At 49.6% G+C, this 24361-nt stretch overlaps 1 protein-coding gene across 1 annotated transcript in view; it reads left to right on the forward strand.

The window, feature by feature from the left end:
• The window catches only part of LOC8053139 (polypeptide N-acetylgalactosaminyltransferase 1-like), a 108852-nt gene that overhangs the window by 39517 nt on the left and 44974 nt on the right, over positions 1-24361 (forward strand). The window contains exons 2-3 of the mRNA XM_040210549.3: positions 7831-8000; positions 8694-8874. Of these exons, the coding sequence (XP_040066483.2) occupies positions 7831-8000; positions 8694-8874 (351 nt within the window). The remainder of the gene's footprint in view (positions 1-7830; positions 8001-8693; positions 8875-24361) is intronic.

A 24361-nucleotide genomic window follows, 5' to 3' on the forward strand; every position in this document is an offset into this window, starting at 1 on the left:
TGAACGCCGTCGGTGTGGAGATCGCCCACGGCCGAACGGTCGTTCACAAAGGTACAAAGGACGTGGTAAACGCTCACCGATGCGCCGGAAGGTTCCCCGTTGTCGCCGCCGCCGAATCCCAGGAAGAAGAGAGCGGAGAACTGTTGTCCGCTGGTTTTAAGATAACGGCGTGGGCGAAGTGGCCAATCAAGGAGCGACACGTCGATCTCCTTTGTGCGGGGGTTCGTTACGGAAATCGCCCAAAGGGGGAGAGGAGGAAGCCACTCACAGTGGTAAGCAGCGCCACCTCTCGCTACGTCGGCGCGGCCGCCACGGCGCGCCAAAACGCTGACGCGACAGAATGTTGAGGGATCACAATCCCCACAAGATGAAAGTAAGCCTATTGATTTTAAGGTTTCAACTCTTACATTATATGCATGGTATATCCAATTTAAATGCTCGTTAAACCAAACTCCAACAAATGTGTTTTTCTTCACCTTTTCAGTTGTGGTGACTTCAAATCTCAGGTCATTTGTATTATTATTTTCTCGGTTTGGCGACGAAAAGACCAGGTATTTTGTTTTTTCGTATTTACCGCCAGCCAGGCACAGAGCTGGCGGAAATATTTATTGGCTTTTTTCACTAGCTCGCTAAGGTCGGCTCCATAAAAAGGCATTAGTGTCATCAGGATATAGTAATAATAATCTTTATTTTGTTGGGTGTCCAAAAACAGCACAAGGCCTAAATAGTGGTACACCGCTCGTCATCAAGGATAAATGCAGGCAACAAAACAAGGTCGTGACTATGTACAAATAATTGACTCAAGCCTATGTCGAAAAACAATCAGGTCGCTAAAGATATCTACAGCAGATTGATCCAGTTTGTTAAATTCAAGTTGCATTCTTGTTAGTGGTGACGCGACATTCAAAGCAGACGGGTAAAAAGGACTTTGAAATCGATTGGACCGCAAGGGAGCGTGAAAACAGACAGTGCTTAACAAAAGTGGTGAGTCAACAGCACCGTTTACAACCTTATGTAAAAACATTAGATCACGTAATCGTCTTCTATCGAGTAACGTACACAACCCAAGTTTTTTAAGTAATTGTTCATAGCTGTAGTAGCAAGTACGGTCGAAATATCTGTCGTAAATTATGCTTATGAAGCGTTTTTGAACACGCTCAATACAGCATGATGCAGTGAGGTTAATGCAGTTCCATAAGCATACTCCAGCTTCGTACGCACTAGGCAACAAAATAAACGCACAAGACAAACAGGCGAAGAAAACTTTCTCGTGAAACGAGATATCGCCCCAAGGTTTCTAAAAGAGGCGTTGCGGATAGTTAAAACGTGATGATTAAAATTTAACGATGAATCAATAAAAATTCCAAGATCACGAATGACGGAGACTCCGGTGATGACGCTGCCACCTATTGTGTAGGAAAATGCAAGCGAATCACGCTTTCTAGTGAGAGACATTGTTCTTGTTTTTTGTTCGTTCAGTGGAAGATAATTCTTTGCACACCACTGTGAAATTTGCAATGCGTCCTCCTGAAGAAGTACGCAATCGGAGTGAGATTGTACACGTCGAAACAGTTTGATGTCATCCGCATACAAGAGCACTTTTGAATTTTTCGCACAGAGCGAAATGTCATTCACAAACATCAAAAATAATAGTGGACCCAGGTTGCTTCCTTGGGGTACTCCAGAAGGCGATGAAAAATAATCGGACATGGATCCTGACACACGAACATAATTTGTACGACATGTAAGATAACTTTTGAACCATTGGCAGTAAGTCAAGCAAAAACCATAGCTATCTAGTTTCGTCTTATTAAGTATTCAGTACATGGAATGTTAGGTATATCATTAATACAAATCAAAAAGGAGTAACGGTCCCAATATGAAGCCCTGAGCAACCGCATATTGCATTAATCCTGAAGGGGATTTTCTGCCATTACATACTGTGTATTGGTTCCGGGAAGTAAGATAATTCACTATGAGTTTATGTGATATGCTTCCTATACCATATGTTTAAATTCTTCTAAGGAGTATGTCATGCATAATGACATACGCCTTATACATACTCGCGAAAATCGATTAATAAGCCAATTGTGAAGACCCGAGTTTTAATATTTCGTATTATTCTATATCTAATACTTACAAATGCGAGTTCGATTGTTTTCTCTTTCTGGAATTTACATTGTTGTTTTATAATAATATTATAGCTCCAATTATAGCTCCTGAAAACAAGATTTGAAGCATTTCGTTAATAATTTTTTCAAGTACCTTCGAGAATAAGGGTAATACCAAAATTTGTCTATCATTCCCCAAGACATTTTTGAGCCACATTCCATATTTTACTTCTTGTTGAAATTCTTGCTATTTTTAGTTGATCAGGAAATGTACCACTTTCAAGTACTCTATTAATATACGAGTAAGAGGGTGTGATATTAGTGATGATACAAATTTAATACGTATTGTTTTAAGGTTATCAACACCACTGGCTGATTTATTTTTCAAAGACATCAGGGTTATTATTTCTTGTTAAGTTACAGGAAACCAAACAATTGAATTGGGTGGCTGTTTTTATGGTATGTTTCTAGGCCATCAGAGTGATTTAAGGACGCAGCTTCTCCTGCCGATAAGAAATGTGTGTTATTTGTCGCCAGCTGAATCTAAGACAGGGCTTTTTCGTCTATTGTTAGGTCTGGTTGGCTGCTATGACGAGGCTTTAGTCTAAAAACTTTGTTTTCTGTTTCCCATTTTTATGGGTCACCTTGTATCGCTCTAAATTTGCCTTGAAAAACATTTCGCTTTGATTTTCGAATGTCGAAGTTTAACTTTTTTTTTTAATATACATTTTGAATTTCGAAAAAAAAGGTCTTATCTCGAGTCTTGACGAACCCAGTGTGTGTCTTTTAATGTGAAAGCATTAACTGCATCATGAAGCGAGCCGACGTCCTTAGCTTTGAAATCATGCAAAATGACACCTTAATGAATCCACGCGCAAAGCTAGCCAAGGGAACCTTTTACACTTCGGTCCCATTGGGTTGCGCTCGTCGACGAGGCTCCCATTGGCCGCTGCGCGTCAGTTTGTGTGGTGTCATCCTGACTGTGGTACCACACTGATGTGTTATCCCTGATGACCATGTTCGCTTGCCCCTTATCGGTTGTATGGCGCGTAGCAATATATACGGCGCATGGAATAAATCAAGGAGTTCCTTCTGCTGGGGACTACATTGCTGTCTCTTCTTTCCTCGCGCCGCAAGGCACACGACAGTTTGAACGATCGCTCACCCGATGGCGTTGCGTGTCCGCGAGGCAGCGGCTCCACCGTTCCACGCCCAAGGTCAGCGCGTTGCACGCCGGAGATTAAAGAAGGGAGCGAAGAACGGCCTGCTTGCTTTTGCATTCACAACTCATAAGAAGTGCTTAGGTGTACCTCGATCCTTTTTTTCTTTCTCTTTCCTGTGAAATAGTTATTTCATGATCCAAGGTTTTGTCATTTTTTTTAATAAAGCGAAAGCACCAACCGTCTCATGAAGCGAACCGACGTCATCAGCTCTTGCAGCTGCACCAAACGGCACCTAAACTCCCCTGACCCGATGAAGCGAAGCGAATCCGCGATCTTATGAACTGGCTCTCAATGGCTCCCGCGTGTTATAGTTTCAAGAAACAAATAATTCGATATCAAAAAGCCATCTGGTTCCCCACAGTGATAGTCTGTTACAGAAACCAAAACGATATAACTATAAGTTACGACTCGTTTTACCCTATTAATCCCAACTACCAAACCTCAATAATATCCTTAGACGTCATATGGATGTATTAAACTTAGACACATCCTTGAAAAATATAATTTCGCAGCCGCCAGGTATAACATTTAAGAGACCACGTAATTTTACGGACATTTTTAGACAATCAAGAAAATTTCATTGGACGTAACATTGTTCCCGTTGGTTGCGTAAAATGTGATAATAATAGGTGTAACTTATGTTCAAGTACTTCGGTTGCTGACTCCATCAGAAGTACAGCAAACGATTTTATCTGAAAAATAAATGACACATCTAATTTTAATTTTGAAAATATAATTTATTTAATTCAATGCAAGACATGCCTAATTCAATACATAGGAGAGACTGGAAAGAGTGTACGAAAACGCATAAGCTTACATAAAAGTCATATTCGTACACTCGCATCAGGAGCAGTTTTTTGTGCCTTGAATTGTGCCAAATAATAATGGTATTTAAGATTTCAGTTATAGTGTACTTTAAGTTAATTTTAGAACCAGTACTGTAAACAAAAGAAATATCAGTTTGTTTATAAATTTAATACACTAGAATTGAAGTGCTTAACATATCAAAAGGAATGTTACCTTCTTTTTTCTTAATATTCAATATAGGTCTTTTAATCGGTGCCGCACTGTTTTTTTTTTCGCTTAATCGTTGAACGCGACACGAGCAAAAATAAGTATTTGTATGATAAGAATAAGAATGGCATTAGGTATTGGCTTTACGCCAACCACATGCCCCGAAACTGTTTTTGCCAGAACTAATTCAACATCTCTTTTGTTCGTATCGACTCGTATCTGACAATTAAGCGAAATTTTTATCTAAGAGATTTTCTTTCCTTGGTAAGCATCTTAAACACTTCTTCTTCGCGAATCATGGTTTAATATTTGAAATAACTGCCTATGTCACGCACGTGCAACGCAGGTCGTTGCGCTGCACGTGACATCTTTTTTAAAACCGCTTAAAGGACGAGAACGAGAAAGTGATCAGTCTTGCGATCGACTGAAGAAGGACATAAAAAGTCATTGAACCTGGGTATGTTGCGCCATTCCCTTCCCAGCTGCTAGCCGGACAGATGCAAATACCAACATGCAGACAACAAAACCTCCCCAGGTGATTGGCTCATCGCTGTCGGTTGTCATGATGATCGCCGTCTTTGGACCCTTTTTAAGCTTCGAAGCTGCGAAAGGGTCGTCAAGACCACTCGCACCAAGATCGCTATGGAGCAACATTGTGCTGAAAGCGTTCCTCGGCCAATATGAGCGTCTTTGGCACTGTACATGCAAAAAACTTGCTCTTCAGGCTTTTTTTCCGAGATCTCTTACAAATATGTTGTTCTTCTTGCGTGTTTCAAGACTGTAAAATTATTTTTCAGTGCCTCCATGCACTGATGTTGTGTATGATGGCATTTCGAAGATGTACGGCTTCACACGCGGCGACGGTGCTGGGAGCATTGAAAATTAAATTCACTGTCTCGAAACACGCAAGAAGAGCAGCATAGATCTAAGAGATCTGAGGAACTAAGCATGAGTGATACGTTTATTGAATGCACGGAGCCAAAGACACTCATATTGGCCTAGGAACGCTTTGAGTACGATGATGCTCCTTAGCGATCTTGGTGCGACTGGTTTTAAAGACGCTTTCGAAGCTTCGAAGCCTTGAAAGGGTCCAAAATGGCGGTCACTATGTCAACCAAGAGCGATGAGCCAATCACCTTGACCGGTTTTGTCGTCTTTAAGTTGGTATTTGTTTGAGTCCGGCTATCAGGGGGGAAGGCAATGGCGCTACTTTCCCAGATCCAGTGACTTCAGGACCTACCAGACCCGAAACGATTCGCATCGCCTCATCCTGTCGCTCCTGACGTAGCTCTTAAGGCAATCCATTTGTGATATTTGTTACTCGTGAGTGCTTTCTTTTTATCCAGGTATATATATATATATATATATATATATATATATATATATATATATATATATATATATATATATATATATATATATATATATACAGGGTGATACAAGGAGACGCCAGGCTCTTTAAATCGACCGGAAAATTCGGTTTCTTAACCTATCGCGCAACGACTTTGTGCAGCTTTCCCCACAGATGGTGCATTTTTTTTTTTAAATTTGCAAAGAGCGAACTTATTTGAGAAAAAAGTAAAGAAAGAAAAAGGCTTAGCTCCTATGGAAGCGCAGCGACGCCACCGGTCTTCAAACAACACGGCGCCGTTTCGCACGGGGGACAAGAGATTGCGCAACGAACGCCGCCAACGAACGAGCATACGGCGCCGAGAGCCAGCGTCTTTAGCGGACGATCTTTTCGACTCAAAAGCGGCGCGCGTTTCGCAGGCGGCGACAGTCGCAGAAACAAAAAGAGGCGCGGCAACAACAAGGAACTGCAGTTCCTTGTCTGCTAAATACGCCTGCTCTCGGCGTCGTCTGCTCGTTCGTTGGCGGCAGTTGGCGTCGCGACCGCTTGCGCCATCTCTTGTCTCCCGTGCGAAACGGCGCCGTATTGTTTGCAGACCGGTGGCTTCGCTGCGTTTCCATAGAAGCTAAGCCTTTTTCTTTCTTTACTTTTTCCTCAGGTAAGTTTGCTCTTTGCAAATTTTACACACACAAAAAAAAAAAAAAAAGCTCAATATCTGTGGGCAACGCTGCACAAAGTCGTAGCTGGATAGGTTAAGAAACCGAATTTTCCGGTCGATTTAAAGAGCCTGGCGTGTCCTTGTATCACCCTGTATATATATATATATATATATATATATACAAAAAAGGATATATATATATATTCTTTTTTTTTAGCATATATATTTTTTTTCTTTCTTTCTTTAGCAAACAAAGAGCCGCAATAATATCGAATCGCGCTGCTCGCATTTGCAAATGACAACGTGACGGGACAAGCGAATGCCTCATTAGGAAGAATTTGCACCACGGCGCGGCACCACTATTATCGCTTTAGCGGGAACCCTGGCCAGCCGGACCGTTCTATTGCCGAGATTGAGGGAAGCGCCCGTTGTTGCCGCCTGATGCCAGAGCCGTGTGTAGAGAGAATTGGGTCAATGGGAGGCGCGGGCAAAGCCAGGGCGTACACCGGACGCAGAAAGAGATGTTGACATGCTCTCTTGGCCAACCAGAAGCGAGAAGCAGTTTTAATCATACGCATATGGTTCTAATAAGCGCGTAAGAGTTACATGTAGTAACCCTTCAAGGTTGATAATAGGGTGCACGTGATGCTTTGATCATGATTATGCAGAAAGATGTAAGAAACGAATGCGCCGCTCAACTCTGTTTTGCTCGGACAGAGTGTGACTGCTCGTACGGCAGATTCCCGGCCCTCGGCGCTTGGCGTACGGATTATGTCGATCGTTCCACTAGTCGCACTCTTCTACCATGATTTTGAATGACCGTGATTGAGACATCACGTGCATCGTATTTTTAATCACCGCGAGTTACTGCGGTGCACTTATTAAGTTTGTTTTTCGCGACCACCGCCAGGATATTATTTGCGGCTTCTGTTTGGCCACATTCGAATTTGTGAAGACGCCCTGGAGCACGCCCAGCCCGCTTTCAGCCAATGGCGTTTCCTGATCTGTCTCCTATACTTCCCAATGAATGGCTAAACTCTCTACATATACGGCTCTGTCCGGTGCCATCTTACGTGCCGCCATACGTCGGCTGTCGCACCAATCAAACGCATTTCCTTAGCAGGCAAACGCCGTAGGTAGGGATTTCAAGTTCTGGATTTCCAAATTTTTACTTGGCCAAGTTTTTTTCACTTAAATTTTGATACACAGATAACACATTCTTCGGAATCCTCTGTACGAAACCTTAGCTCGATAGGTTCGGGAGCAGCATATACGATCATTTCAAAGAGCGAGCGATACCTTTAACTCATGCTGTAGGTCTCAGCCCTAACCATTTTAGTTATAATGTGTTTTCCGATCATTTATATTTTTCGGATGTTGCATGCTGCCAGTATTTATTTTTATGCGCACGGTTCTAGTTATACTTGCTGTTCGCGAGCAATGATGCGTTTCCTGTTGTTTTTCCTTGCGCAGTTGCGAGAGCGTCAGGTTCGACGCCAAGGAACTCCCATCTGCCTCGGTGATCATAATCTTCACAGATGAGATATTCTCGGCGCTCCTGCGAACAGTGTACAGCGTCGTGAACCGGACACCACCAAAGTTGCTTAGGGAGGTAATCCTTGTCGACGATGCCAGTAGTATAGGTGAGCATTCCTAGTCCTTCACACGGGCAGACCAGTGCTAATGGCTGCTCGCAGTGCTTGCTGGAACTTGTACAGTGTCAAAAATACTCATCGGAACACCTAAATGTTTAGGAATGGGACCTCTTTAAAACAATTTACAAAGCCTTTCGTCAAGTTCATATTACACCGCACGAAGCGTAGAATTGCGGGATCGTTCCGATGTACGTTCGGGCCCGCTCGCACTCTCCGTACAATCTGTCAATTGCTCATGCCTATCTCCCTCACCACTGCGAGTGCAGCATACAAAGAACCCAGAGCGAACGCATCACAAAGTCGATAGGCACCCTGTTTATTTATCGTGTTGCTTTCTTTGTGCTCTGAAATCGTAAACTGCTAAACAAACATCAGCCGCTCTTTCTATTAGCCGTTCTCCTCCACTCGCCGTATAATCGGTTTGCAGTAGTGCGTCGAGAAGACGATGGGAGGCGCTGCGTATTTTCAGAATGGTCTATTACCCAATGTCCTTGCTCGGCATCTATGAGGTGATAAGGTGGTTAATATTTATAAATCGGCAAGAACACATATTCAAAGCGTGCAGAAGAGTGGTATTTTTGCCGACTCCTATTGTTGTGTTTGTTGCGGTTACGGCTCACTGATACGAAAAAGTTTTCATAGCCAGAAGAGATCCGACTGACAGGCGACTTTCCTCTGCAGAGGAGCTGGCCAATCAACGGCTGCACAAATACCTCCGGCGGCACTTCAGGCCGAGCCTGGTAAAGCTCATTCGTCTGCCGCAGCGGAAGGGCCTGATACGAGCACGGCTCACGGGAGCACGGGCTGCCTCGGGGGATGCCTTGGTCTTCCTGGACTCTCATTGCGAGGTCACGGCCAACTGGTGAGAGCGTACAAGGCTATGAATGGTTGAATCGATGGTCGATAGTAGTAGCGGTAGAAGCGCTGCGCCATTTGCGCCAGATTGCGCCATGAACGAAGTCTGCAGCATTTTGCGGCGAAATGCTAATTTTGCGAAGATTGGCGCCACACCTGCGCCGATTAGTCCTAGAACAAAGCAAAATCTAAAAAAAAACAAAAACATTTTAGTATTGATTGTTCTTTATACTGGGAAAAGTAGAAGGAAAGAAAACGGGCGAAAATATGCATTTCACAGCGCTACACACTTTTGCAAGTACAGCCTCCAGCCGCCGCCAAGTTGCTCGTTTGGGGTGCGCTTGGGCGCGGCTATTCGATTACGAAGCCTTACGGCCGACGCCCAACCGCACCCCAACCCAGGAAGATGGCCGGTGCCCTGAGGCCGTACTTGCAAACAGTGACATCACTAGAGACGGTGGCACCCAAAGTGGTGACCTCCCCCCTCCCCCCCCCCCCCCCTTCACTGCCCGACTGCACCCCGTGAGCGCTGCACCTGGGGCGGTCAGCGACTACCTTGTCCCCACCAGCTTCCCCCTAGTGACGCCACTGCTTGCAAATGTGTACAAGGGGTCGTAATCGGATTATGGCCGCGGCGCGTCAAAGCGCACCTCAAGTGAGCAAGAGGGTTGCGCCCAGAGGCCGTAGTTGCAAATTTGGATACTCACCGAAAATGATTGTTTCATTTTAGGCGAGACAGCAGCTGAAAGGCTGGAACACATACAATCCCAATCTACACATCCTAACAGTCAAGTCAGGGGGTACTCGCCGTGCTTGATTCGTTTAGCCAATGAACAAACACGTACAGCAAGATGACGAATGTTCATAATGTCGCGGTTTTCACGCGGTTTTATTGGTCCCCTTTTCTCACACCAGCGGCTGTGATTTGACTTGGGATTAAACGAAGTGTAGACATAGCTCGTCCACCGCGTTGGCCCCGTCGTCGTATGAATTTTCATACAATGCCGGCATTATCCAGAGCTAAAAGTCGCGAGGAAAATGTGCAAAAATAGTGGGAGGCCGGCTTCGGTAATAAGACAAAAAGAGGATTTTCTACTCCTGATGAAATCACTTTATTGTTACAGCGAAGCCGTCTATGACTCACAGGTCGGACTTCTGGAAGGTTTTTATGTTGGTCAACCTCACGTTAAAAAGAAGAAAAAACTTATTAAAACACTTTTAGCGATAGAAGCGGAAAGTGCATATCACGCATACAACATACTGCACAACATTCGTTTAAATAAAAAAAAAAACAAGCACAAAGCAAGCATTCAAGCAGTTAATTGATGACAAGGCGCTCCTGAGGACAATGCGAAGCACGTAGCGCTCTCCCCGTACGTTTCGTGGTAAAGATTACTGTAATGCCAGCTGCCGTTGCGACGGCAGCTTGTGACGTGGGGAGTGATGTCACTAGCCTTTCGTATGTAAAATGTTTTGGTACAGTGCATTTACTTTTCTTTCGTCAATCATTTTATATAGACCCTTTGCTGTTTACAAACATGAACTGCCGCTTGCGTCCCAAGCGACTTCCGGTCGCACCATCTTTACAAGCCTGTTGAGCTGCCTTATGGCACCAGCGCTAGAATTCATAAATGCTACACGGACGACAAAGTTGGAGATTTAACGAGGGCCTTCGGTTGTACAATGTTATATCTTGGAGGAGGCAAGTTGGTGCAGGGATCGCCAACCAGGCGTTACCGGGTTTAGCTTCCACTTCCCGAGATGGCGCTATAGGTGTGTCTCGCCTAAGTATATGAGGAAAGGTGCGAGAATAAAGGTTGTTTGGTTCCGCGAGAAAGTCACCGGTGCCGTCTGGTACCTAGTACCCGATACCTTGCCGCCCACGCGGCGCCAAACATGGTTGGTGGCTTCCTGCGCTGCCTGGACGACTTACACCAACTCAGCCTAGCCACAACTACTTCAGAGTCCGGGATGCGAGGGAGAAAGCACGCCAGTCTCTTTCTGTATCACTGAATCACTGTTCCTAGCGTTGGAGCTAAGTTGATGGCCTCCAACTCAAGAGAGAGAGAGAGAGTCACCGGTGCCGTCGGCTATCTAGCGCCCGATACCGCCCTGCCCACGCGGCGCCGAACATGGTGTCAGAAGCGTGCTCACGTCGGTCGCTCTGACGTGAGGCCTAGGTTTCGCCGACGCGCCGACTTTCGCTTCGCCGGACGCCTTCACCGGGAAAGTTTCCGCTCACTCACCATGCCTGACGACGACCAGTCTGCTCAGCGGCACGTCCCTCCGGTCCCACCGGGCATCGTGCCTCTCTGCGCGCCACCCGAGTTCGACTTTGACACCCCCAGCGCCTGGCCCACCTGGCTCCTCTACTATGAAGATTACTCGTACGCCACGGGCCTCTACGCTGCCACCCCGAGGTTCAAGTGCGGTCCATACTATATTGTATGGGTCCTCAAGCCAGGGTGATCCCTGCCTCAACCATGCTGAGGGAGGTTGACTTCAGAGATGACATTGCGGTCAAGCAAGCGTTCACGGCCCACTTCGTGCACCCGCTAACGAACTTTACCAGTCGGCTGGCTTTCACCGTTGGGTCCAGCAACCGGGTGAGACAGCAGACGCTTTCCTTACTGCACTCCGCATTATGATGAAAAGGTGCAGCTATCATTCCCCAAACAATGAGGAGCGGCTCGTCCGGGACCGTTTCTTGCTCGGCCTGCTGGACCGCAAGCTATCCGACAGCCTGTGTCGGAATCCACGACTGGCTGTGCAAAAGGCGCTCACGCAAGTTCGACAGCAGGAAGACGCCGACAACAAGCGGGAAACCCGTGACTCGGCAGAGTCCGCCCGCTCGCCGTTGACGCGGCTCGTATGCGAAGACGGAGGACGCCTGCTTCGGCTTCGACGGACAGGCCCAGTCAGCTGTGCCAGTTCTGCGGGCGCGCAGCGCACCCGCGGAAAGACTGTCCTGCACGACGCACATCCTGCAACTACTGTCGCTAGACAGTAGTCGCAGGATGCCTCAAAAAGAAACGGGCCCCTACCGAAAAATCCGGTATAACTTTCCTTATCCGGAATATGGAACCGGAAATTTGTTACTGGAAACCCGAAATCCAGATTACAGACAAAGGAATAATTTCTGAAAACCTAAATTCCAGATAGAGTCCAGATAGAATCCATATAGATTTCCGGTTCCATAATCCGGACAGCGAAAAGTTATACCGGATTTTTCGGTAGGGGCCAGCGAGAAGTTTACACCTATCCCGTCGGCCAACTCCATCGAGCTGCATGCCGTCGCAGAGGAGCGCCCAAGAGCTAAGTTTCTGGAGGTGCACGTCAACGGCCGTCGGCCAACTCCATCGAGCTGCATGCCGTCGCAGAGGAGCGCCCAAGCGCAAAGTTTGTGGAGGTACACGTCAACGACAGTCGGCCAACTCCATCGAGCTGCATGCCGTCGCAGAGGAGCGCCCAAGCGCTAAGTTTGTGGAGGTACACGTCAACGGCCGTCGGCCAACTCCATCGAGCTGCATGCCGTTGCAGAGGAGCGCCCAAGCGCTAAGTTTCTGGAGGTACACGTCAACGGCCGTCGGCCAACTCCATCGAGCTGCATGCCGTCGCAGAGGAGCGCCCAAGCGCTAAGTTTCTGGAGGTACACGTCAACGGCCATCGGCCAACTCCATCGAGCTGCATGCCGTCGCAGAGGAGCGCCCAAGCGCTAAGTTTCTGGAGGTACACGTCAACGGCCGTCGGCCAACTCCATCGAGCTGCATGCCGTCGCAGAGGAGCGCCCAAGCGCTAAGTTTGTGGAGGTGCACGTCAACGGCCGTCGGCCAACTCCATCGAGCTGCATGCCGTCGCAGAGGAGCGCCCAAGCGCTAAGTTTCTGGAGGTGCACGTCAACGGCCGTCGGCCAACTCCATCGAGCTGCATGCCGTCGCAGAGGAGCGCCCAAGCGCTAAGTTTCTGGAGGTGCACGTCAACGGCCGTCGGCCAACTCCATCGAGCTGCATGCCGTCGCAGAGGAGCGCCCAAGCGCTAAGTTTCTGGAGGTACACGTCAACGGCCGTCGGCCAACTCCATCGAGCTGCATGCCGTCGCAGAGGAGCGCCCAAGCGCTAAGTTTGTGGAGGTGCACGTCAACGGCCGTCGGCCAACTCCATCGAGCTGCATGCCGTCGCAGAGGAGCGCCCAAGCGCTAAGTTTCTGGAGGTGCACGTCAACGGCCGTCGGCCAACTCCATCGAGCTGCATGCCGTCGCAGAGGAGCGCCCAAGCGCAAAGTTTGTGGAGGTACACGTCAACGACAGTCGGCCAACTCCATCGAGCTGCATGCCGTCGCAGAGGAGCGCCCAAGCGCTAAGTTTCTGGAGGTACACGTCAACGGCCGTCGGCCAACTCCATCGAGCTGCATGCCGTCGCAGAGGAGCGCCCAAGCGCTAAGTTTCTGGAGGTACACGTCAACGGCCGTCGGCCAACTCCATCGAGCTGCATGCCGTCGCAGAAAAGCGCCCAAGCGCTACGTTTCTGGAGGTACACGTCAACGGCCGTCGGCCAACTCCATCGAGCTGCATGCCGTCGCAGAGGAGCGCCCAAGCGCAAAGATTGTGGAGGTACACGTCAACGGCCGTCGGCCAACTCCATCGAACTGCATGCCGTCGCAGAGGAGTGCCCAAGCGCTAAGTTTGTGGAGGTACACATCAACGGCCGTCGGCCAATACCATCGAGCTGCATGCCGTCGCAGAGGAGCGCCCAAGCACTAAGTTTCTGGAGGTACACGTCAACGGCCGTCGGCCAACTCCATCGAGCTGCATGCCGTCGCAGAGGAGCGCCCAAGCACTAAGTTTCTGGAGGTACACGTCAATGGCCGTCGGCCAACTCCATCGAGCTGCATGCCGTCGCAGAGGAGCGCCCAAGCGCTAAGTTTGTGGAGGGACATGTCAACGGCCGTCGGCCAACTCCATCGAGCTGCATGCCGTCGTAGAGGAGCGCCCAAGCCCTAAGTTTGTGAAGGTACACGTCAACGGCCGTCGGCCAACTCCATCGAGCTGCATGCCGTCGCAGAGGAGCACCCAAGCGCAAAGTTTTTGGAGGTACACGTCAACGGCCGTTGGCCAACTCCATCGAGCTGCATGCCGTCGCAGAGGAGCGCCCAAGTGCTAAGTTTCTGGAGGTACACGTCAACGGCCGTCGGCCAACTCCATCGAGCTGCATGCCGTCGCAGAGGAGCGCCCAAGCTCAAAGTTTCTGGAGGTACACGTCAACGGTCGTCGGCCAACTCCATCGAGCTGCATGCCGTCGCAGAGGAGCGCCCAAGCGCTAAGTTTCTGGAGGTACACGTCAACGGCCGTCGGCCAACTCCATCGAGCTGCATGCCGTTACAGAGGAGCGCCCAAGTGCTAAGTTTCTGGAGGTACACGTCAACGGCCGTCGGCCAACTCCATCGAGCTGCATGCCGTCGCAGAGGAGCGCCCAAGCGCTAAGTTTCTGGAGGTACATGTCAACGGCCGTCGGCCAACTCCATCGAGCTGCATGCCGTCGCAGAAAAGCGCCCAAGCGCTAAGTTTCTGGAGGTACACGTCAACGGCCGTCGGCCAACTCCATCGAGCTGCATGCCGTCGCAGAGGAGCGCCCAAGCGCAAAGTTTGTGGAGGTACACGTCAACGGCCGTCGGCCAACTCCATCGAGCTGCATGCCGTCGCAGAGGAGCGCCCAAGCGCTAAGTTTCTGGAGGTACACGTCAACGGCCGTCGGCCAACTCCATCGAGCTGCATGCCGTCGCAGAGGAGCGCCCAAGCGCTAAATTTGTGGAAGTACACGTCAACGGCCGTCGGCCAATACCATCGAGCTGCATGCCGTCGCAGAGGAGCGCCCAAGCACTAAGTTTCTGGAGGTACACGTCAACGGCCGTCGGCCAACTCCATCGAGCTGCATGCCGTCGCAGAGGAGCGCCCAAGCGCTAAGTTTGTGGAGGGACACGTCAACGGCCGTCGGCCAACTCCATCGAGCTGCATGCCGTCGTAGAGGAGCGCCCAAGCCCTAAGTTTGTGAAGGTACACGTCAACGGCCGTCGGCCAACTCCATCGAGCTGCATGCCGTCGCAGAGGAGCACCCAAGCGCAAAGTTTTTGGAGGTACACGTCAACGGCCGTTGGCCAACTCCATCGAGCTGCGTGCCGTCGCAGAGGAGCTCCCAAGTGCTAAGTTTCTGGAGGTACACGTCAACGGCCGTCGGCCAACTCCATCGAGCTGCATGCCGTCGCAGAGGAGCGCCCAAGCTCAAAGTTTCTGGAGGTACACGTCAACGGTCGTCGGCCAACTCCATCGAGCTGCATGCCGTCGCAGAGGAGCGCCCAAGCGCTAAGTTTCTGGAGGTACACGTCAACGGCCGTCGGCCAACTCCATCGAGCTGCATGCCGTTACAGAGGAGCGCCCAAGTGCTAAGTTTCTGGAGGTACACGTCAACGGCCGTCGGCCAACTCCATCGAGCTGCATGCCGTCGCAGAGGAGCGCCCAAGCGCAAAGTTTGTGGAGGTACACGTCAACGGCCGTCGACCAACTCCATCGAGCTGCATGCCGTCGCAGAGGAGCGCCCAAGCGCAAAGTTTGTGGAGGTACACGTCAACGGCCGTCGGCCAACTCCATCGAGCTGCATGCCGTCGCAGAGGAGCGCCCAAGCGCAAAGTTTGTGGAGGTACACGTCAACTGCCGTTCACATACGTTCAAGGGTGACTCGGGCGCCGAGGTTACTGTCGTGCCTAACACCTTCGTCGGAGTTCCCTTCAAGCTGCAAGACCCCGAGGGCGAGCTGAAAGGTCCTGGCAATCACAGCCTACCGGTCCTAGGCACTTTCGTGGCAACACTCTCGTGGCGCGGCAGGTCCGTAAAGCAGTGACTCTACGTGCTGGCGGCCAAGACCGTCCCGTTGCTGGGTTTCCCAGCAATTCAGGCCTTGGGGGTCTGCCAGTTCCTCGACTGCGTCTCGAAGCCTCTCGAGCCTTCCGGGGGCTTGTGGCTCGACCCCAAACTCTTCCGCGGACTCGGAAAACTTCAAGAGGAGTACACCATCCGCCTGCAGCCAGGATCGACACCGTTTTCCTTGAGTGTTCCCCGACGCATTTCCCTCCCGCTCCACAACGTCGTCAAGGAAGAGTTGGATAAGCTCAAAGCCGACGGCGTGATCCGTCGCGTCGACAATCCTACGGACTGGTGCGCCGGGTAGGTCGTCGTTCCCAGGGCTACCGGTGGCTACAGGCTCTTCGTAGATCTCACTCGACTTAACAAGGTGATCATTCGGGAGCGTCACTTACTGCCGACCGTGGAACAATGCCTCGGGCAGCTTGGGAAGGCGACTGTGTTCTTCAAGTTAGACGCAACGTCAGGCTTCGACCAAGTGAAGCTAGCACCAACGTGGCAAGAATACACCACGTTCATCACCCCGCTCGGCCGGTACTGCTTCCATCGGCTGCCGTTCGGGATCGCATCTGCACCGGAGTTCTTCTAACGGTAGATGTCTTGAATCTTCGAGGGCCAGCGGGTGTGGTAAACATAATTGACGATAGCCTAGTCTTAGGCAAGACCCGCTCGGAACACGACCGTCGACACCGGGAAGTCCTCGACCTACTGGCGAGGGCGGGAGACACGCTCAACCGAGAAAAATGTACCTTCGCTTCGAGCAGCGTGAAGTGTCTCGGAGTCATCGTCAGCGCCCAAGGCATCTCCCCGGATCCTAACAAGGTGGAAGCTATCTAAGCTATGTATGCGCCTGAAGATACCACCGGCGTTCGTCGTCTTTTGGGCCTGGTTAGTCATATTGGCCGCTTCCTACCTCACGTATCGGAGGTGACACCGCCGCTCCGCGCTTTGCTGCTTAAGAACTCCGTGTGGAATTGGGGCAACGTTCAACAGTCTCCCTTCTCTAGGTTAAAGCAGCTGCTTTGCTCGGACCTCCACGTCGTGTGGTATAACGCCGCCTACAAGACTGTCGTCTCAGCCGGTCCCAGCTCCTTCGCGCATTGGGCCCTGCTCCTGCAAGAGCAACCTTCGGGTGAACGTCGGACTGTCGCTTTTGCTTCCCGTGCGCTTGCGCCTGCAGAGCAGAGCTACATGCCAAACGGATGAAGAGTTCCTTGCTGTGACTTGGGCTCCGCTCAGATTCGATCAGTACCTTCGTGGGCTTAACGTCACCTTCCAGACCGACCACCTGCCCTTTTTCACCCTGCTCGGTGGAAAGGATCTGGAGCTGCTGCCGCCTAGGATTCAACGGTTTCGCATCAAGCTGATGCGATACCAGTTTGGTCTCCAGAATGTGCCGGGTCAGCCCATCGCCACGGCAGGTACCCTTTCCCGAGCACCTTGCAGCGGAAGCTCCTCACCTACGGTCCGCTTTGTTAACGAGATTCGTCAGGGGCAATCCTCCTCCCTTCGCCACCTGGCTGCAGGAAGTTCGACAGCGCCAGTCGGAGGACGGAGAGTGCTCCTCAGTCGTTCGCTTCTGCCGCGAGGGATGGCCGGACAGGAGTAGGCTACCCCCGAACTTGGTCATTTACTGGAAGGAGAGGGGTAGGCTGACAGTTTCCGAGGGACTACTCCTGCTAGACTGCCGCCTTGTGATTCCTGCTGCTCTGCGCTCCAGCATCCTGGCCCTTCTACACGACGGCCATCAAGTACTCAGGCGGCGCAACGAGCGAGCAAGAGAGAGCGTCTAATGGCCCAATTGCGACCTCCACATCGTGGATCTGGTAGCCAGCTGCGAGAAGTGCTCAGAGACAAGACTCGTGCGGCCAAAGCCGTTAATTTCGACCACAACGCCCGACCGACCATAGCAACGTCTGGGCATAGACCTCTTCCAGTTGAAGGGACGAGAGTACGTTCAAGACGTGGACTACTATTCACGTTTCCCGGAGGTGGTCTTCATGGGCTCCACGTCTAACTCTGCGGTCATCGCAGCGATCAAGAGCTGTTTCGCACGGCACGGAATCCACGATTTGGTCCGGACCGACAACGGTCTCCAGTTTGCTTGACAGGAATTCAAGGACTTTGCGCAGGACGACTTGCACCAGCTCAGCCTAGCCACAAGGCCTTTAGAGCCTGGGATGCGAGAGACAAAGCACGCCAGGCTTGTGATTTTCGTCGCGGGCACAAAGCCCATGCTTTGAGCCCTCTGACGCCAGGTGATACAGTCTGTGTGACCAATGCCAACTGCCAAGTTCAAGTTCTTAGCCCGGCCCAGCGGACACGCTCGTACATTGTCGAGACTCCAAGGGGAACGCTCCAGCGGAACCGGAGACACTTGGGGCCGTTCTCTTCGTCTGCGACCTCAAGAGAGCCAGCCTCCCCACCTGCGTCGAAGCAGTCGCCAGGCCTTCGACCCCAAGGAGAGCCGGCAGGAAGTCGACCGGCGGGCAGTCTCCTCGACCCCGACCTGAAGCAGCCTTACCAGTGGAGTCGTCAACTGCGGGGCGCTCATCGCAAGGAGGAGTCGACTCGTTGTGGCCGCGTCGTCAAGCCACCATGACGGCTCAATTTGTGAACTTGTTTTTGGTCTAGTAACTCTCCAGGAGGGAAGATGTAGGGGTCGCCACCAGGCGTTACCGGGTTTAGCGTCTGATTCCCGAGATGTCTCTAGGTGCGCCTCGCTTATGTATATAAGGGAAGGTTCGAGAATAAAGGTTGGTTGGTTCCGAGAGAGAGTCACCTGTGCCGTCGGCTATCTAGCGCCCGATACCGTCCCGCCCACGCGTCGCCGAACAGTTGGTTTACAAGAATACTCGAAACATTTTAACAGTTCTCGCACTCCTTTGTCTTTTCTTTGGCGCTCAGCTGGAGAATTGATGGTTAAACGTTTTATCTACATTTCAGGCAGCGGTGTTAAGGTCGCCTTTGTTCATTATTTTCATAAAACAAAAGTTTTCTAAGACGTCAAAAACTGGAGCACCTCCTGGTGGCATTTGCCGTAAATAGGGTCTATAGTGCAGTGGGCAATAGTTGCCGGTGATACCACAGGTTCGCTGCCCAAACATCTTCACAGCGTGAATTGGAGCCCCGACTTTTTCATATCTGCAACATGCCTCCATGCCGCGGCTGCCATGTACCATGGCATGTGCGCCGTTTCTTGTCAACTTCTACCGCCTCACGCCAGCGCGCGAGTGTTGAGCTTCACCGCTTTGCACCGGAATGCTAGGAGCAGCGGCTGACAGGAGAGAGAGCCTGGGTTAGCGCGACTGGCTTGGAAATTATGCTTAGTACTATTACAAGTCGACCTTTGGTGTTGACTGTAGGATGACCTCTAAGTTTCAGATGCTGTGCCAAGAATAAACAACAACAATAAAAAACGCGGTTTTACATTTGAATAAATGCGGTTGCAGTGGTCAATCAATATGGCAGAGAACTTCGGTGTCAAATCTGGTTTCAGTGTAGCTAAAGCGCAGTGTAACTTTTAAAGCAAAAGCGTAGTTTTTCATAAGCTTTGTATGTGGTTGTTTTTGCAGTTTGCAGCAAACAACAGCCGGAAGTACGCGCCTTCACGAGCGCTATACGGATGCTTGTTTTCGGAGCGGGACTAGCCTAAGCCTAGCGTCCCACATAAAGTATTTTGATCAATCTGAATTGATTTCTTTCTTTGTGCGTGTTGATGGCGCCTAAAAAAGTTGGCTCTCGTAAAATCAGCTCCGCTGCTTTGTGATGCGTAATCGTCGCGATTGCGACCATGGTTTAAGTACCCAGAATATAGCTACACAGATAGGAATTGGCGAGCCATTTGACCGGATGCAATCGGGCGTTCGGCTCGTATGAAGTTAGTTCAGGTATGTTCCCGTCGTATCATTTAAAAAGGCAAGTAGCTCTCAGGTTTTGCGGTGCACCTCTCCTGCCAAAGTGAATACTTTTAGGTGACGTCTTAATCGTTCCTTATTACGCTCTCTCATCTTGCTCGTAGATACCACGGGAAAAAATAACAAGAACGTAAAAACTGAAGTGACTGCATATTTAGTTTCTTCCTTTTGTGTTGTTGGTCGCTTTTTACCTAAAATTGACAGACGCTTGTATTGGACGGTCGCTCGCACATACTGAAACACTAGAACGCCGCTTTCATTGTCGAGTCTTACCAGCGTTGTAAAAGCTTTTTAACGGGAAATGTATAGCAGAGGGACGAAGGCGAAAACGGATGCCGGCGGGAAGCGTTCATGCATGCGTCCTACGGGCATGGCGGACGACGATAGACGGTGGGGAAATAGCCGACGGTGCCGGAGGCTGCTGCGCATCTGCTCGCACAACTAGCAGGCGTTGTCTGACGCCAGACTAGACTCGCCGGATGTCGGGAAAGGGAGACACCAGGCTTTTTAGCGTGTTCAGCCGAGCAGACAAGCCAATTCAGTAGTAATGGTTGAGGCAACTGATTTGTGAACGGGGCTTAGAGCGGGCCGTGACTTCCCGCTGAATTGGGGCTAACGGTATAAATATTGCGCGAATTATTTTTTTTTCTCGTTCAAAAATTACGAAAAAGATACGTGTCCCATCTATGCTCGTAAAAAAACACTTTTTTTTTTTGCAGTGTACTTTTAAAGTGAAACAAAGTATAGACAACAAACGCCATTAAGGCACACTCTACACTGCGCGTTGCCGCACGCCCTGAAAGCTTTTGAAAAAAAAAAGCGATGGGATGACTATATGCATCGTGCCTGTCGGGGCACGATGCATAAGAAGAAAATCTCTGAAAGCTGAGTTCGAGTCGAAGACGTATCACATCATAGTGCACACTCAGACATTAAAAAAAGCAAATATGATGCAAGGTGTTTTGTTAGCAGAGATGCGCCCGCACTATTCGTTACACTTTCAGGCAGGTTATTCCAATTATCTATGAACCTTATAAAAAACGAGAATTCAAAAACATTCAAATGGTATGTGTAAGAATCAGTATGTCTGTGGTATTTTTGTTGTAATGATGCGGGAGATTGAGAAATATATATATATATATATATATATATATATATATATATATATATATATTGTTTCGGCAAGGTAGCCAAGGAGCCGTTGCGATTGAAACCGTTTTTAATGTCGGCCGGGTGATGGTTACAGAAATCAAGCCAAAAAAAACATCGATTTGGTACTGTAGCGTAGAGGCTACATAAAAACGAGATCGGTTCCTCTAATAATCTGTCTTGAGAGCCGCTCTTCTTCTTCCTCCCCTTCAGCCTGGCCGTTCACTACAATATTCCCCCCCCCCCCCTAGCGAGGAAGCGCAGCGACCAAGCGGTTGTCTTTTTTTTTAGAGGATTAAAGCGAAGAGGGCTTGTTAGTGGTTTCTGTAAAATGGGTCAGATGGCAGAGGTCGCACTGTTGGAGTCCAAGTGGGCGGGCTTGACCCGGTCGATGGACACAACTTGTTCTTTGTTTTTGATTAGCACTGTGAATGTTTTGGTGTCACGACAAACCACCGGAAAAGGGCCATCGTAAGGAGGTTGGAGAGACGCTTTGACATCGTCGTGCCGAATGAATACATGTGTACACTTTGCCAGATGAGGGCTGACGAAGGTACTCCGTGTGGAGGGAATTCTTGTAGCAACGGGGCATAGGTCCAGCATTAGAAGCCGCAACCGCTGAGCGTAGTCCTCGGCGCTGTCAATTGGGGGATTTAAGGATTGTTGGAAAAATTCTCCTGGTATTCGGAGAGACGTTCCATAGACCAGCTCGGCTGCACTGCAGTTCAAATCAGTTTTAAACGCTGTGCGGATGCCGAGCATTATCAAAGGCAGGGTTTCCGTCCATGACGCAGTCTTGTCCTGTGTTTTGATGGCAGCTTTCAATTGCCGATGAAAGCGTTCTACTATTCCATTAGACATTGGGTGGTACGCGGTGGTGTGAATATGCTGTGCGCCCAGTAAGTGAGAGAGGTTTTTAAACAATGAGGATTCAAATTGTCCTCCGCGGTCCGTGGTGATGGTTTGTGGCACCCCGAAACGACTCACCCACATGTCGACAAGGGTCCTAACGACCGTCAGCGCCGTTGCATCTTTCATAGGGGCGAGCTCCGGCCATCGCGTAAACCTGTCGACACATGTCAGGAGGTATCGGTAATCGCGTGATGGAGGAAGTGGGCCCACAAGGTCGACATGAATGTGAGCAAAACGAGCGTCAGGTGGATTGAAGGCGGTCAAGGGGGTTACCGTGTGACGTTGAATCTTGCTGCGTTGACAGTCAATGCATGTTCTTGCCCATTCGCGCACGTCAGTGTTCATACGTGGCCACACGAACCGGGAGCTAACTAGTCGTTGGGTGGCTCGTATGCCAGGGTGGGCCAATGTGTGAATGGCCTCAAAAACTTTACGCCGAAACGAAAGAGGAACGAACGGGCGGGGTCGACCAGTTGACACGTCACGTACCACGGTGTCAGAAGAACCATGCCTGGGGACATCCTCAAAAACCAGTGTCTTAGATGATGTCCGTAAGCGTTTGAGTTCCGCATCGTCTTTTTGACACGCTATCAATTCGGTATAGTCCAACGAAGCACCTTCTTTCTTTCTTTTCTGAGAACTTTTCATCCCAATTTCTTGGACAAGCTTGCGGTTATAAACGACCGCTGGCTTCCGCTGTCCAATATCACTCGGCAATATTATGATGCTAATCTACCTTCTGTCCAAGCGACCGCTGTTTGTAGTAACACGCACTTGCTGCTACGGCGGATCTGTTGTGAGGCATGGAAATGGCATGCCCTCTCCGTAGACACCTCTTGATCGTGATACAACGTTGAACTACTTGCATTTGCGCTTTGATCAGGTGTGTTTATTGTTATGCGTTGAGTGGATGTGCTTTGGTTGATCTGTTCAACCTGCTCGTTACGGCGGCGCATTGATGTTGCACGCCTTTGGTTGCAGGCCTTGCAGGCCTTGGCAGAACGTAGCTGTGTGGTTTGGTCTTGTACAGCGAAAACACCTTCTGTCGACTCGGAGTTTTGACTTCCTGTCCTCATATGTTTGCGTTTTCGTGCAGTCTTCAGTGTAGTGACCAATTTGATCACAGAAGAAGCATTTACGTGCTGCTGTGCTCTGGAACGTTGAGCCCATGCAGAATTTCTTGCGGGTGGGGATGGCGCTTTCGCGTTACTATTTCTCGTTTCTTCTTCTGTCGCCTCTTCCCTGCATCTCACTTGCTGTTTGATGCAGTCGATTAGGCTCTTCAGCATTTTTTCATTTGTTCTTCTTTGGGTCTCGTCCGCTTGTTGTGACGTGGACGCTACTGGATCACGTGATCTTGATTGTTCCTTCACTTTGAAGTCTACCAGCATGTCTGTTGGTACTGCTTTCTTCTATATTGGAAACAGCATTGCATCATATGACCCGATAGGTATCCCCATTGCTTCCAGCCCACTTGTGTGCACCTGTATCTTATGGTGCATCTGAGCTAGACCATTATGGTTTCTGCGGGATTTCAATTGATCCAAGTTGATGGGAGCATTCATATGTGCCTCGGTCAAGTTGTCTTCACTCCCAAAGTTGTCTTTCGAAAACAGGTTGAAGTAAATAATTTAGAGGTCACAACCAGAAGCGTGGATTCTACGAGCGGATGATAAGGAGCATGAAGGCGTCAATGATGAAGTTGATTGAACGGAAGTTGCTCAGCAGTGAGGAACTGCTCACACTCACCGCTGAAGTAGAGGGTGCAATGATCAACCGCCCATTGACATACACGTACAATGAAGCTGAGAAACCGATTGCAAACATACCTGTGGATATAGTGGGCGGAAAACAGCGCCTCCCCAGTTCTAGCACAAATTGGGGCGCTTATATTGAAGAGGCCTGGAGAGCCAAACAATGCTTATCGGAAGACTGGTGGCGCAGATGGCATCAGGAGTACCTGAAGGAAATAAGAGGCGCTCTTCTGAAAACGAACGTTAGGGGCAGCCAGATAAAAAAGGAACAGTTGGTTTTGATAGTTTTATCGCCTGTTCATAGTTTCTTTCCGAAAACTGCAGCCACTCAATGGTTAAGGCGGCTTTTCCCGTAAGCTCCGTCATAAGGTAATTGAACTTATATCCGTTTGACATCCCCGGTCTCAAATGAATTGATGTTTCAAACTGATGCCAGAATCGTTGCCACATCAATTTGTTTCCATCGAACTTCACGAGTTCAAGCTTTGGTAGCTTTACCAGTCCATTAATCTCACGCGGGCGGTTTCTCTTAACGCTGGAACTTGGCCACCATGTTCTCCTCTCTGCATACCTTGCGTTGTGTTTGGAATACTTACTTCTAACTTGGAGATGGCAGTTATTACCTTGAGATCGTATTCGATCACCCTCTCATATTCTGCATTCACGTTTTCGGCCGTCAGAAATTGTTCTGTTTGAGTGTTCGTCTCTCTGAGCGTTTCTACGACTCCTTTAATCAGATTTGCCGATAGCAAGAGGTCGTTCTTGTCAGCATTTTCTTCAATTTTTTTTGTCGGCGTCCATTATTAGGTGAGTTATTTTCGTCCTTAGAGCCTTTGACTTTCTGGTTACAAC

This window comes from Ixodes scapularis, unplaced genomic scaffold (genome assembly GCF_016920785.2).
Source record: "Ixodes scapularis isolate PalLabHiFi unplaced genomic scaffold, ASM1692078v2 PGA_scaffold5__190_contigs__length_132052651, whole genome shotgun sequence".
NCBI lineage: Eukaryota > Metazoa > Arthropoda > Arachnida > Ixodida > Ixodidae > Ixodes > Ixodes scapularis.